The sequence below is a fragment of the Chiloscyllium plagiosum genome, chromosome 24 (assembly GCF_004010195.1).
Source record: "Chiloscyllium plagiosum isolate BGI_BamShark_2017 chromosome 24, ASM401019v2, whole genome shotgun sequence".
Taxonomy (NCBI): Eukaryota; Metazoa; Chordata; class Chondrichthyes; order Orectolobiformes; family Hemiscylliidae; genus Chiloscyllium; species Chiloscyllium plagiosum.
The window spans coordinates 6,451,551-6,467,107 of NC_057733.1; the positions used below are offsets into that span (position 1 = coordinate 6,451,551).

The following is a 15,557-nucleotide window of genomic DNA, read 5'->3' on the forward strand; positions in this document are numbered from 1 at the left end:
GTCTCTCTCTCTCTGCCTGTCTCTCTCTCTCTGCCTGTCTCTCTCTCTCTGCCTGTCTCTCTCTCTCTGCCTGTCTCTCTCTCTCTGCCTGTCTCTCTCTCTCTGCCTGTCTCTCTCTCTCTGCCTGTCTCTCTCTCTCTGCCTGTCTCTCTCTCTCTGCCTGTCTCTCTCTCTCTGCCTGTCTCTCTCTCTCTGCCTGTCTCTCTCTCTCTGCCTGTCTCTCTCTCTCTGCCTGTCTCTCTCTCTCTGCCTGTCTCTCTCTCTCTGCCTGTCTCTCTCTCTCTGCCTGTCTCTCTCTCTCTGCCTGTCTCTCTCTCTCTGCCTGTCTCTCTCTCTCTGCCTGTCTCTCTCTCTCTGCCTGTCTCTCTCTCTCTGCCTGTCTCTCTCTCTCTGCCTGTCTCTCTCTCTCTGCCTGTCTCTCTCTCTCTGCCTGTCTCTCTCTCTCTGCCTGTCTCTCTCTCTCTGCCTGTCTCTCTCTCTCTGCCTGTCTCTCTCTCTCTGCCTGTCTCTCTCTCTCTGCCTGTCTCTCTCTCTCTGCCTGTCTCTCTCTCTCTGCCTGTCTCTCTCTCTCTGCCTGTCTCTCTCTCTCTGCCTGTCTCTCTCTCTCTGCCTGTCTCTCTCTCTCTGCCTCTGTCTGTCTGTCTGTCTGTCTCTCTCTCTCTGCCTGTCTCTCTCTCTCTGCCTGTCTCTCTCTCTCTGCCTGTCTCTCTCTCTCTGCCTGTCTCTCTCTCTCTGCCTGTCTCTCTCTCTCTCTCCAGCATGACTATCGTGTGAGTTACCAATGTTGACCAGTCACTTGATAATGAGAAAGGGCAACTTGCTTGAATTGTAGTTGCATGCTCTTGCTGCCAGGATAAGGGTGGGGCTGGCCCTGAAATGGCTGAAGGTTCCTCTGGCTGTCGTGTATTATCTTGTGGTTTTGGTTTAGTTCTGCAGGTGGAGTGCCGATTTGGTTTGGCAAGTATTCCAATGGCTTATTGCTGGCGCAGAAGGTCATGGCCTGTTTCATTGTTCTGCACACAGGTAAGAGAAACCGGATGTTCTCTGCAAGGATGGTAGCTTTGTTTCTTAAACCAGTCTATTAGAATTTTGAGTGTCACAGGAAGTATCTAGTATTCCTTTCAAACAGTAACTGCCTGGAGTTAGACCAAGATGTAGGTCCTTTCAGCACATTGAATGGCAGAGCAGATTCAATGAGATGACTGATCTAACAATCCTCAATTTCACTTTGCTGTCTGTGTCTTCCTGACCGTTGATTCTTTTGATTAAAAAGCTGTAAATCTCTGCTTTGAATATACTGACCAACCTAGCCTCTACATCCCTCTGCGGTAAACAATTCCCTAGATTCACTACCCTCAGAAAAAAGTCATCTTCCTATCTGTCTTAAATGGACAACTCCTTACTATGTGATTATGCCCTTTGGTTCTAGACTTTCCTTCAAGGGCAAGCAACCCCTCCACATCCTAACCTGTCAAGTTGCCTAAGAATTGTGTATGTTTCAATAAAGTATTCAGTCATTCTTCTAAGATCCAACAAATAGAGGCTAATTTACTCAATCTCTCTTCGTAGTACAATCCTTTCATACCTGGGATCAACCTAGTGAATCTTCTGTGCCTTGCCTCCAATGCCGGTACACCTTTACTTAGGTAAGGGGGGGTCAAAATTGTTCACAGTATTCCAGCTGAGGTCTATGTATTGCTTTGTATAGTTTTAGCAAGACTTCCCTTTTTATATATGTCCATTCCCTTTGAACTAAAAGCCTCCCCTAGTACCTGCTGAACTTTGATGTGATTTATGCACAAGGACTGCCAATTCCTTCTGTGTTGTAGCTTTCTGCAATTTAAATAATATTCCGCTCGTCACCTGCCAAACTGCATGATCTCTCACTTTCCCACATATTCCAACTGCCAAGTTTTTGCTCACTCCCTTAACCTGCCATCCTCATCACCTGCCTTTCCATGTGCTGTTGTGTCATTCTACATTCACTTTCTTCATCCAAGTCATTAATATATATTGTAAATGATTGTGGCCCAGTACTGGGCCCTGGGACAGTCCACTAGTTACAGGTTGCCACCCTGAAAATGCCCCTCTTATCCCAAATCTACTGTATCCAGTACCATGGGCTGTTACCTTATTAAATCACTGAACATGTGGCATTTCTAAATTCTCTGCTGTTACATCCATTATAAGAGACTATCTTGCATTTTCCCAATTACAGGTGCTAAACCAACTGGCGTAGAGCGAGCTGTGTTTTTAAAAAAAATTTTCTTAAAGTAAAAATATTGCATTGGCGGTTTTCCAATCCTCTGGGTCTTTTCCAGAATCTAAAGATTTTTGGAAGATTACTATCAGTGCATCCTCTATCTCCGTAGCAGGATATTTCCAATCAGGTCTAGTGGACTTGTGGGTCTTTAGCCCCAAAATTTCCCGTATACTTTCTCTCTGGTGATGGTTGTTGTATTTATTTTGATTCTTCTTTTTAATCCCTTTATTATTTCATGATTTTGAAGTGCTGTTAATGCTGAAAACGCCACCTGGAAACCTTATCTGTACATACAAAATTGGCAGGCAGACAAAAAACCCAACTGGTCCATCAAAATTGCTTCAGGCCTCATAATCCCTGAGCATTATAACTAGTGTTAGCAGTGTTAGCCCCCTGGGGTAAGCAAAAGAAACAAAAACCCTGGGACAACAAGGGCAAAAGTACCCCAGTGAACTCTTGTCTGACTCTCAGCATTTATTCCCCAGAGGCTGGGTACAAACAGGTGGTTTAGGGAGATCTAGCTGAAGGTGTGGGTGAGAGGAGAAAGAGAGAGAGAGAGATTTTCAAGATGCATAAGGGTGTTGAGATGTTTTTTGAAGATTTCCTGCTATGTTTTCAATAAACCTTTCAAGTAGTGGCTGAAACATTGATTGCTTTAAATCCTTTCTGTTTGGCAGGGCGGGTGGTTTAGTGATGAGTCAACATCTAGATTTTCACAGATTTACTCCAATCCAGCTAAATTAAATTGGTTTGCCCAGAGGTGCTGTACATGGATCAAAGTTTCTATGAATAGAGTGCAGGATAAATAAAGACCAATTTACTGATTGTGTCATAATCACTTAATCACTCAGAAATTTTAGCACATTTTACTTCAGAGTGCACTTGTTTAGACAAAAGTGCTGCTTTTTGTGGGTGGCATTTGACAGGAGATTAGATCTATGTAATTATTCTGAGCAGTTAAGACGCCAGTGCATAATTGAGGCAGATTCACTGGTTTGATGAGGACAATGCACAAAGAGAGATGACGTGCAGTCTTTGCTTTCTTACTTGAATCAAAAAGCTTTCATTATTGGCTCCCCTGAGTTTAACCCCCTAAATGTTGAGCTCATTTTAAGTACACTTGGTACTATTTCTGCAATCAGAGGGCAGACTTGCTATGAGCACAGCAATAAACGCCTCTTGTGTGGATTCCGAACGGGTTCTGGTGTTTAGCTTACAAATTAGGAAATCTTGGAGAAGGTGGGGTTAATTGTAAGTTCTCCTGTCTCTCCAATTGGCATGTGATGTCTGACCGCAAGTAGCTTATGGAAGGAACTGAGGTGACAGCATTCTGTCTCGATTGATGTTTATCTTCCTAATTAAAAAATTGATTTACGTAAGATAGGAATGAGTTGTGCCATTTTCTATTCTTAAAGAGATCAGTTTAATCATTAAGTTTGATGCCCAATGTAGTATTTGGTACCAGTTGCCAATCCATTGTGTGAATGCCTTCTAGTCTGCCTCCCAATCATTATGGTACTAACATACAGGAAGTTTAACCAAGTTGTGAAAGCTTGTTAGTTTGGATTTTGGAACGATCAGCAATTAATATTTCTCTGGTCATCTTGTAAAACTATAGACAGGATGCACCCAGAGCACTGCAAAAATCTGAATTCTATAGGAAGTATTCGAACATCAAGACAATATTGTCTTTCATTTTCCCCTGTGGTTTCTTGTTCATATAGTGAGAGGATACATTTATGCAAAATCCTCTCTGCTTTAGGATCCAGCATGGTTTAGGATGGCTTTGAAACTGACATTTCTTCAGTGTAGTTGTTTTTAAAGTCCGTTTTCTGTTCTGATTCCCTCACCTCTTTTTTTGTTTGCTGGTGTCATCATGTCATGTAGCCTGACACTAATCAGTTCTTCAAACTTTCGAGCGTTGAGTCAGATAGCTAACCAGGCGAAGACGTCAACTGTTGAATTATAGAATGGTTCCCTGCCAGAAAGAGGCCATTCACTCCATTGTGCTAACGCTGGCTTCCTACAAGAATACTTAGCTGCTTCTATCCCCGACCCTTGATGTCGGGGAGTGGTTGATGCAGTCTGCTTGGATCTTAAGGGCTTTTGACAAAGTTGTCCACAGGTTGCTCAACAAAGTTAAGGGACACAGGGAAGGAGGTAATGTACAGGCATGGCAAAAGGATTGACAAATAGGCAAAAAACAGGAGAAATAATGGGATCATTCTCATGTTGCCGGGTGGGATACTGCAAAAATTAGGACTTGGGGCTCTTCTCAATATGTCAATCAATAAATATCATTTGGATGTAGGGGCAAAATATATCTTGAGCTTCATGGAAAACAAAATGATGTAGGAATGTATGCATGGACAAAAATGCAAAGTGGGTTCTGAAGGATTTGGACAGGCTTAGTGAGTGGGCAGTGATACAGTGAATAGAACGTAATGTGGAAAAATGTGAGATAATCCACTCTGGTGGAACAGCTGTGCAGCACATTACTTACATGGTAAGAGATTAGTAAGTGTACAAAGGGACCTGCATGGCTTTGTCAATAAGTCACTGAAGGTTAACATTTAGATGAAAATAGTATGCAAATAGTACACTGACCTTTATTGGAAGAAGATTTGGATATAGGAGTAACAAAGTCTGTCTTCAATTGTATAGAAGCGTGGTTAGGCCACATTGGAGGAGAGCTGTGTGCAGTTTTGATCCCCTAACCTTATGAAGGATATCAGTGCCAGAGAGGGAGAGCAAGGAAAGATCATCGGACTTGTTCCCAGGATGGAAGACCTGTTTATGAAGGGAAACTGCTAAACTTAAAGAATGCTTACTGTTCATTCGATTTGGAGAATCCAATGAAGAAGGAAGCATTACTCAGTCTAAGCTACAATTCCAAATGACTGTGATCAGACCTGGATTAAATTGCTGACCTTTTTTAGGTGAAGACTGTTCACCTCATGTTGTCAGGTATTTGTGTCTATTGCTTCAGGATGTCCCATTCCTTTATCATGGACTTTAGTATCAGGCTGAGAGGCTTTTAAACCATTCAAACTCTTGAAAGCCAAAGGTGGCATAGTTTTTTGTTTTTCTCTGCAGCTGTGGTTTTGTGATATTATTCTTCAGGTTACCTCTGGTCTCCCCTGAATATTGAGATAAAAGGGTTTCGCTGTCAGAGAATTAGTTTGTTATGTGGTCAGTGAGCAGTAATATTTAATAGTATATGGTGGCCTTTCATACTTTATTTGTGGATAACTCTCATCAGCTTTCCTTTGTGACACTGTCTCCTGCTCTGCAAGGTAACGTTCTTTTGACTGTTTTGGGGTAAGCTTCGACAATGGCAGGTGTGAAATCCCACAAAAAAGTGCTTTTTAGGCACATCAATTCAAGGAGAGACCCCAAGCATTATAATTCAGTTTGTAACTTTGATAGTCTGGGTTGAAATTACAGAGGTCACCTAAACCTCTTGACAGTCATTTTATCTGCTCATTAGTGTCTGTTTTTAAAAATAAGTACAGGAACTATCTGCTGTGGACAGTTAGTGCACGAAGTAGACATACTAATTGGTGATCTACTGCTTCTTGATTGCAGTATGCATTTCCATCAGCCATGTTCATCGGTCCAAAACACTGTGGAGGAAAAGCCCTTTCAGCAACTTATGGTGGTGTTTCACTCTTCCTGTAGTGTAAGTATCATCAAATAAGTGCAATGTGCAACCTGAGCACATCCAGAGAGGCTGTAGGTATGGTTAGATGCTGAATTAAGATCCTGCCCTTCGACGACATATTCAATGCTCCCAGGTAATCTACAAAACAAGATAAAGCTTGCTTCCACTTTACCCATTGCTATGCCCTACTGCTGTACAGCATTGCTACACCTGACACCTAATCTTTATTAACTGCTAATGGTCCTTGAGGCAAGATCTTAGGAGTATATAACCTCCTAAGTTTGTCTCCCTTTTGCTAAATGTTCTGTTCTATTCCATATCATACAAACTGAAAACCTTGAGCACTAACATTCAGGAGGTTTAATACATGGTAATGAGAAAGATCCAGCTTACAGCTTTTGTTTTATTATTAATCATGGGGTATGGGCTTCTTTGACTGGGTCAGCATTTATTGTCCCATCTCTAGTGACTCTCGGAGGTGGTGGTGGGCTGCCTTCAGGACCTTAGTGTAGACACACCTACGATTCTGTTTGTGCAGGAGCTCTAGGGTTTTGACCCAGTCACACTAAAGAAACAGTGAAATGTTTTCAAGTCAGAATGGTGAGTGGCTTGGAGGGGAACCTGCAGCTGGTGGTGTTCCCACATATCTGCTGCCCTTCTGCCCACTTCCATTTGGGTGGCAGTGGTCATGGGCTTCAAAGGAGCCTTTGTGAATTTCTGCGGTGTACCTTATAGATGGTCCACAATGCTGCTTCAGTGGTGGGGGTGGGTGGAGGTGAGTGGAGGTGGTGTTAATCAAGCGGTCTGCTTTGCCCTGAATGGTGCCACCTTGAGGATAGTTTTGGAGCTGCACTTGTCCCGGCAAGTCTCTGACTGTCTCCTTTCAGTAGAGTCATGTAGGAAAAAGTGAAGACTGCAGATGTTGGAGATCGGAATCAAACAGTGTGGTGCTGGAAAAGCACAGCCAGTCAGGCAGCATCCGAGGAGCAGGAGAGTTGATGTTTCAAGCATAAGCTCTTCATCAGGAATGCTCTATGGAGTTATATGGCACAGAAACAGACCGTTCGGTCCAACCCGTCAATACCAAACAATCCTAAATTAACCCAGTCTCACCTGTCTGCTCCTGGCCCCATCCCTCCAAAGCTTTCCTAATCATGTGCTTATCTAACTGTCTTTCATACTTAGTTGTAGTTGTACCCACACCCACCACTTCCTCAGGAAGTTGAGTCCACATGTAAACCATCCTCTGTGTAAAACATTTGCCCCTCATGTTTTTTTTTAAATCTCTCTCCTCTCACCTTAAAAATATACACCCTAGTCTTGAAATCCCCCATGCTAGGGAAAAGATGCTGCCATTAATCGTATCTGTGCCCCTCATGATTTTATAAACCTCTATAAGATTGTCCTCCAATTTCTTATGCTCCAGTGAAAAAAGTCCTAGCCTATCCAGCCTTTATTTATCACTCAAACCTTGCATTCCTGGCAACATCCTGGGAAATCTCTTCTGAACCCTCTCTAGCTTAATAATTTTCTTCATATAACAGTGAGATTAGATTAGATTAGATTCCCTACAGTGTGGAAACAGGCTCTTTGCCCCAACAAGTCCACACTGACCATCCGAAGAGTAACCCACCCAGACCCTTTTCCCTCTGACTAATCGACCTATGGGCAATTTAGAATGGCCAGTTTACCTGACCTGCACATCTTTGCACTGTGGGAGGAAACCGGAGCATCCCGAGTAAACCCACAGGGAGAATGTGCAAACTCCACACAGACAGTCTGCCCAAGGCTGGAATCGAACCTGGGTCCCTGGTGCTGTGAGGCAGCAGTGCTAACCACTGAGCCACCATGCGTGCCCTATAAAACCAGAACTGAACACACTACTCCAGAAAAGGCCTCACCAAATCCTTTACAACCTCAATTTGACTTCCCAACTCCTATAAACAAAGGACTGAGTGCTTTGTGCGCATGGAGAACACAAACATACCACAACATACAGCATGAGGCTGCCTGAGCTTCAGTATCTGCACGTTGTGGAAATGGGGAGAAGTGGAGTTTCTTATTGGACTTAAGAATAATTGTGTAAAATCTATTAGCAGAGGCTTTTCAAGTGGCTGCTTGGTGTGGCATGAAAGGATATAAAAAGTGGGGGGTGATCGGGTTTATTTCCTGCTCTGGGTGCATTAAATTGAGGGGCATAGATAACAGTAAATAACAAGGAACACTTCCCCTTGATGGAGGGTCATTGACCAGGGCTAGGCATTTATAGTAAGGGATAGGGCATAAGGGTGGTAGAGACAGAAACTCTCATAATGTTTAACAAATATTTAGATGTGCAATTGTGATACCAAAGCATAGAACACAGAATGTTACAGCGCAGTACAGGCCCTTCGGCCCTCGATGTTGCGCCGACCTGTGAAATAATCTGATGCCTATCTAACTTATACTATTCCATTATTATCCATATGTATAGGGTGTAGGTTTGCTCGCTGAGCTATATGTTTCTCTTGCTTTCTATTTATATGTTTGTCCTGGATGGGGTTCCTGGGGTTTGTGGTGATGTCATTTCCTGTTCGTTTTCTGAGGGGTTGATAGATGTTATCTAGATCTATCTGTTTGTTTATGGCATTGTGGTTGGAGTGCCAGGCCTCTAGGAATTCTCTGGCATGTCTTTGCTTAGCCTGTCCCAGGATAGATGTGTTGTCCCAGTCGAAATGGTGGGACTTTTTCATCCGTGTGTAGGGCTACGAGGGAGAGAGGGTCGTGTCTTTTTGTGGCTTGCTGGTGTTCGTGTATCCTGCTGGCTAACTTTCATCCTGTTTGTCCTACGTAGTGTTTGTGGCAGTCCTTGCATGGAATTTTGTCCATGGGTTGTACTAACAAACTTAAAAGACCCAGTACATCCCATGGACAAAACCAACGTCGTCTACAAAATTCCATGCAAGGACCGACCGACTCCCACAGCTACCTGGACTACACCTCCTCCCACCCCGCCCCCTGTAAAAACGCCATCCCATTCTCCCAATTCCTTCGTCTCCGCCGCATCTGCTCCCAGGAGGACCAGTTCAAAATACGCACAACACAGACGGCCTCCTTCTTCAAGGACCGCAATTTCCCCCCCGACGTGGTCGACGATGCCCTCCACCGCATCTCCCCCACTTCCCGCTCCTCCGCCCTTGAGCCCCGCCCCTCCAACCGCCACCAGGACAGAACCCCACTGGTCCTCACCTACCACCCCACCAATCTCCATGTACAGCGCATCATCCGCCGTCACTTCCGCCACCTCCAAACAGACCCAGCACCAAGGATATATTTCCCTCCCCTCCCCTATCAGCTTTCCGTAGAGACCACTCCCTCCGCGACTCCCTTGTCAGATCCACACCCCCCACCGACCCAACCACCACTCCCGGCACCTTCCCTTGCAACCGCAGGAGGTGCAACACTTGCGCCCACACCTCCCCCCTCACTTCTCTCCAAGGCCCCAAAGGAAACTTCCATATCCGCCACAGATTCACCTGCACCTCCACCCACATCATCTACTGCATCCGCTGCAGCCGGTGTGGCCTCCTCTATATTGGGGAGACAGGCCGCCTACTTGCGGAGCGATTCAGAGAGCACCTCTGGGCCACCCGGACGAACCAACCCAACCAACCTGTAGCACAGCATCTCAACTCCCCCTCCCACTCCACCGAGGACCCTACTCCGACCTATCACCCTCACCTTGACCTCTTTCCACCTATCACATTTCCAACGCCCCTCCTCCAAGTCCCTCCTCCCTACCTTTTATCTTCTCCTGCTGAACACTCTCTGCTCATTCCTGAAGAAGGGCATGTGCCCGAAACGTCGAATCTTCTGTTCCCTAGATGCTGCCTGACCTGCTGTGCTGTTCCAGCAATAAAGTTTCAGCTTTGATCTCCAGCGTCTGCAGACCTCACTTTCTCCTCGAAGCTTAGGTATATGTCAAGGGTAACTAGATATGGAACTGAGCGGAGAAGGAATAGTTCGACAACTCGAGAATGGATGAAGTATGCAGATTGGCTTGTTTCTATGCTGTGAAATTCAATGTAATCTTGTGTGCAAATACTGGAATGATCTTGTCATTGATTGACTTGTGATCCCGACTCTCAGTCTGTTATTTAATTGGTTTTCTCTGCTTGTAATTTCCAGGATAGTAGGCCAAATCATTCTGGTGGTGGTGGATTTAAAACTCTGGAAGAATACGGACACCCTATTGACATTTGATCTACAGGATATCCCATTGATCTCCTGGCTCATTGGTTTTCTGTCTGTCATCCTCGTAATGTTTGTCAATGAAGTGGTCAAGTTACATGAAATTCGGTAAGTGCACCAGCTCACATGATGTGAAGCGGCAGTACCACATTTACCTACGATTGAACTAGAGCCAGAGTCAGCGACACAATGAAAGGGTTGGGAGCATCCTCAGCACCAGTGGTGAAAGAGCATTTTTCTTGAACTTGTGATGTTTCTATGCAAGAGAATTCCATTCAGATTTCTTTTTACAAAAATAACTTAATTTTTGCTTTGGAAATTGTACAGTAAATTTGTGATATTGAGAGTAATTTCTTTGAAGCTGAGTATTTGCTGAATTAAGTCATGCTATTATAGATCACCTTGGATTCTCTGTCAGAAATCGGATGCTGTGGAGTCCTTATCTGACAGGAAGCTGTACGGTCCTGGGTTAACCTCTCGCGGCAAAGAATTACATCTTTTTGAGATATTGGGATGTTATTTTGAATCACTTCCCCCTGCTTTGAACTTGGTCTTATCCACCTCTTTTTTTTTCTCTCCTTCCTTCCTTTCTTCTCCCATCCTTTCCAAACTTGTTAGCGAAGTGGCAGTGGTGGAAGGAAAAGGAAGGCTTGAGTAAATGTAGCATTTTTCTCAGTCACTGGGCAATCAAGAGATTTTAAATGTGATTTTGATTGTAATTCAAGAAATCTGATAGTCAGTTTGCAAAAGTTGTAATGGTAGGATGGTTGGCCTCTGGGATTAGCTGTAGATTTGCCTTTTAAGTGAGTGACTGCTTTGTGGCCTCTGATAATTTCAAATTCTTTTGCAAAGGTGCAAATAAATATTAATGTTCATCCAAACAGGAGATTATATAGTGCATTTAACAAAGTAACGCTTCCTAAGGCTCTTCGCAGACACCAAGCTAAAGAAAGAAGTGTTCGGAACAATGGCCAAAAGGCATTAGTCAAAAGGTTCAATTTTAACAGCATCTTAGAGGAGAGAGAGGTTAAGACAAAAAGGGTTTGGAAAGGAAATTCCAGAGCTTGGGATCTAAACAACTGAAGACCAGGCCACCAGTGGCAAAGCGTAGACCGTAAGCAACGCACAAGAGCCAGAGGAGGAGAACACAGATCTCAGAGGGTTGTGGAGCTGGAAGGAGCTATAAAATTAGATCGGGATGAAGTCTGAGATTGCACATGAGGATGCACATTTTAAAATTGAGTTATTCTGGACCATTGGGCAGTGTAGGGTATTGAGCACTGGGGTGATTGGTGAAGAATCTTTGAAACTGGAGGAGATATTATACAACCATATTACCTTTAACTTCAGTCAAGTTCACAACATGAGTCAGTGCTGCTGATTATGTAAATGTTTTTAACTTGAGAATTTGATGTGATCTTCTCATGCTGTGAACAGTTAACGCCTAACAAATAAATCTGCATGTAGCTCTCTCATTTTAAATTACCCTGTAACAGGAAAATAGCTGTATGTCTATATGCACATGGGGTGTCTCAGAACCAAGCCTTGGGGTCTGTGGTAGTTTTGATTAGTGTAGTGGACAGCTTAACCCAAAAGAGTCATCTCTTGTCTTTATTTCTATATATAATATTCTTACATTTAGCTCATTGCTGCATTCATTTTGCTTTTAAGTGAAGTCTAAGATCCCTTTTCCTCTTGTTTCTTCAGAGTACGAGACCGTTATCAGAAAAGACAGAAGCTACAGTTTGAAACTAAGCTGGGAATGAATTCTCCATTCTAAAGCTGGGACTGGTGCTAGAGAGCCACATGGACAACTACAGGAGAGCTCCTCAACTGACTTAGGTCAGGGCGTTCAGTCTGAACTGGACCACCAGGCCCAGATTACTACTGCATGGAGACTACAGAAGCTGCCAGTCTTGTGTCAAATGAAAGATTTTTGCCAGAACCCCTCAAACATATGAACAGGCTCGAAAGATACAAAATGCAGTGCTTTAGGAAATGGTACCTGGAAATGCACAAGTGAAAAGGAAAAGAACACAAGACTTCTAAAATTGATGTACTCTGCTGTAAAGCCTGATTACCTACCTCCAGTCACTGGAGAGAACATTACTTTAATATGTGCAGTCTCTTTTCACTCTGTCTCTCCGTTGGGCTGTGGAGCCCTGGAGTTGCATCACAGTGACAGCACGAGGAACTGTTGCTTCAGCGAAGGATATAATGAGTTGTAGCTTCACAGGAAAATTGCAAAAGCTGCCAATGATTTTGTCTTTGCTGGTTTGGGGGAGTTTGAAGCCCCTTACCCCCTAGGCCAGACAGCGTTCACTGATATAATAACAGTGACCTTCACTGTTAAAAGTGTCTTATAGAGCAGGAGTCGAAACTTTGTCCAACACCAGTTTTTAAATTTCATCTCTTCATGCGAACTACCTCCACCAGTCGTCAGCCAGTGGGCAGTAGGAAGTCCCTTGCAGGCTTGTGGATTATTTGTCTGCTGCTTTGAGATTTTTATTTTTAATGAGAGATCTCTTTAGGTCTGTGGGAGTCAGGGTCTGAATTTGCAGTGTCAAGCCAAGCTGTGAATGCGTAAGGTACTGTGTGTGTGTGTGTGTGTATGTTAGACCAGGCTGTCTGTCTTTTGTTTCAGAGGGAGGGCATTAACGTTGTGGATGTTACCTGAAGTAACTGCTGTGTGATTGTTTGCAGGTGGGGTTGAGTTAAGTGTTTTGTGTCAGTGGTTATGTATGTTGGTGTTTATCTGCTGGGATTGTTCAGGTGAAGGAGCAGTCCTGTGAAGAGAATTGGCTGGCCACACAGGTTTGCTCATCACTAGCTACTGTCACTCCTGTGTGGCATCAGACTGATCAATCAATTGGCAAATCCTGTGCTACCTACACAGTAATCTCCTTAAGTGGATTGCAGCTCCCTGTCATACATCACATTGAATTGATTCTGCAACTTTTAATTTTTATGTTCAGCCAATTTTTTTAATGGATTTTCCACATCCTCCTGAATGATACATGCACTGGCTTTTAAAACACTGCGCAGTTAGCTGTTCAAAGTCTGTGCAAAACACAAAGCACGTTACTATCGCAGCCTTGTTTGTTGGGCGGTATCCTTTAAAGGGGATGTTCACAGTGAGGCTGTCTATGGGAGGGTCCACACTGATCCATATTCTAGGTTCGTTACAGCCTGAGCTTAAAGTTTTAAAAACAAAGAGAAACTTTTCTACGTTAGTAAAGAATTGAAAGCCTACCTGAAATCCGATTTGCAATAAAAGCAATCATGTTTAATGTGTAGTAGGTATCTGGGCCATCCAGCATTAAATCACTAGTCCTGCAAAATATTGGGCATCGTGGGTCATTGAGGCTAATGAGATTTCAAGCACTGGTTTAGTTCCTCGCTGCTGGAGCCCTCCATCCTGTGATCAGGCTTTGTTGTAATTATGATCACGTATGCCTGCTATTATTGCCTTTGCCCTCTGACGTCTGTTTACCACTGTCTTAGTTTCTTCAGTTTAATATTTATGTTTCACAATCCCAAAGAAAATCATGTTCACAGTTGTACTGCTGTATTGAGTATCATGCAAGCAACGTCCCCACAATGTGTGTGACAAAATGTAGTGTCCACCTCAATACCTGCAGATGTTTTGGGCAGCCAATGTTAAACTGTGTCTCCATTACCCACGTAGCTGCTTATGCTGTGCCATGGAATCCTATCTTTCAAGAGTGGCAGGATTTACCAGTTCATGACATGAAAAGCAGTCCAAATGCAGGAGTTAGCACTAGCGATCATGGTGAGCATGTGGTGTGTGCATGTATGTGTCTGATATGTAAACCAGTCCATTTTGGCAGAGAAGGGTGTGTGCTGATGACAGTCATAGTTAGGAGGTGGGGACATTGACCACTCTGTCAATGTTTGTTTGACATTGTGCATTACAGTCATGCCTTGAGTCCACACTCAAGTAATGCCACATGTGCCAAGTCAGATCGCTTGCAACACTGTTTAATTCAGTGATTAAAGTAATTATGCTTTCTTTTGAAAAACCACGTTGAATCTTCAGGAGTGTATCATTTCACTCCTGCACTGTGACCTATGGTTTGGGGTTTTGACTTCTAGGTGCAAAGCCACAGCATTCTTTAATCATGCAGCATTTGCGGGACAACTCTGTAAGGATTTAGATTCAGTATCTAGTCGGTTATGCTGCATTTCATTTGCATTCTGATCACGCCATTGGAAATGTTCCCATTACCTTTGAAGTGCTACTTTTCCCCTTCTGCTCCTGTGTATGTTTGAGGGGATGAAGAAAGGCAGGTGTAACCCAACTCTGATTACCCCAGCTCAGTTTGTTTTACCATTTCTTATGACACTGGGGAGAGTCTCTCTTGATGTCATCTGTCGTTGCAGAGTTTCCCCAACAGGACAACAGTTGTGTGTGCTGCACCCAATGGCGCAGCAAGGTTATACTTAGGTTTCCAGTTTTCAGTCATTCATCTTTCAAGGAAAAGGGCTAATCATAGGGTTTTAACCAAACTTGATCCAAAAATCAGCAGACTTTTTCTGAAGCACTAAAAAATCATTCAGGAACTCTTTGGGGTTGTCACTCTGACAGTTTGGTATTGCCTTGGCAAAGTGGTGAAAGAATGGCTAACATCTACTAATAAAACGTACAAGGGTTGACACTGAGGTGCCCTACTATCCGCTGTTCCTGTAGGAGACAGCTTGTGCAACGATGTCCCAGAAATGTTGTACACCAAGTCCAGAGCTGCCTTTGGGAACCATTTTCAGTTATCACAAGATATGGAGCTGGTGGGAGAAAGCCGAGACAAACCTCCTGAGAAAGTGTGGGCCTGCTTGGTGAGGTAGTGAGTCATTCAGGCCAGAAGATGAGCACTGAGCTTTAGCAGATTATTTAGCTGCATCTAGCAACAGGTTGTTGTCCTTGTGGGCAATAGGCAGGCCTGTATCCTTCCGAGTGAGAGACAACGTGTCTCTGCACTGGCTCAGTTGTGCAAGCTGGAAAATGATAAAGCCGTTTGTTCAGGGTGGGCTGAGCTGAAAGATGGATGTTAGCAGAGAGTCATTGTCACCAAAAACATTAGCAGGCAGATTGATGTATCCCTTGAAAGATAAACTAAATGAAGTGCCTCCCTATGACTGATATCTCCTGCAAATTGTCTTACAGCAGTTTGTTTTTAAACTATGCAATTATATTTGAATTTGTAGTATGCTTTGCATTTACGAAACTACCCCTTATCACTGCAACATCTGGACAGACTGTTTCCAACCTGCATTAATAATGTTTTGGATGACCAGCTTAAGATGAACACACCCCACATACCTCCTGTTTACTGTCTCATTGTCACACAGCAGCTGACTTCTGCCTGCGTTTCGGCAGTGCTG

At 43.8% G+C, this 15,557-nt stretch overlaps 1 protein-coding gene across 5 annotated transcripts in view; it reads left to right on the plus strand.

The window, feature by feature from the left end:
• Nucleotides 1-15,520, plus strand: part of tmem94 (transmembrane protein 94) — a 137,221-nt gene extending 121,701 nt beyond the window's left edge. For all 5 annotated transcript variants that reach the window (XM_043714375.1, XM_043714378.1, XM_043714374.1 and 2 more), the window contains 4 exons: nt 929-1,023; nt 5,852-5,945; nt 10,095-10,265; nt 11,865-15,520. In XM_043714375.1, the coding sequence (XP_043570310.1) occupies nt 929-1,023; nt 5,852-5,945; nt 10,095-10,265; nt 11,865-11,937 (433 nt within the window). In that variant the 3' untranslated portion in view covers nt 11,938-15,520. The remainder of the gene's footprint in view (nt 1-928; nt 1,024-5,851; nt 5,946-10,094; nt 10,266-11,864) is intronic.
• The last annotated feature ends 37 nt before the right edge of the window (nt 15,521-15,557 follow it).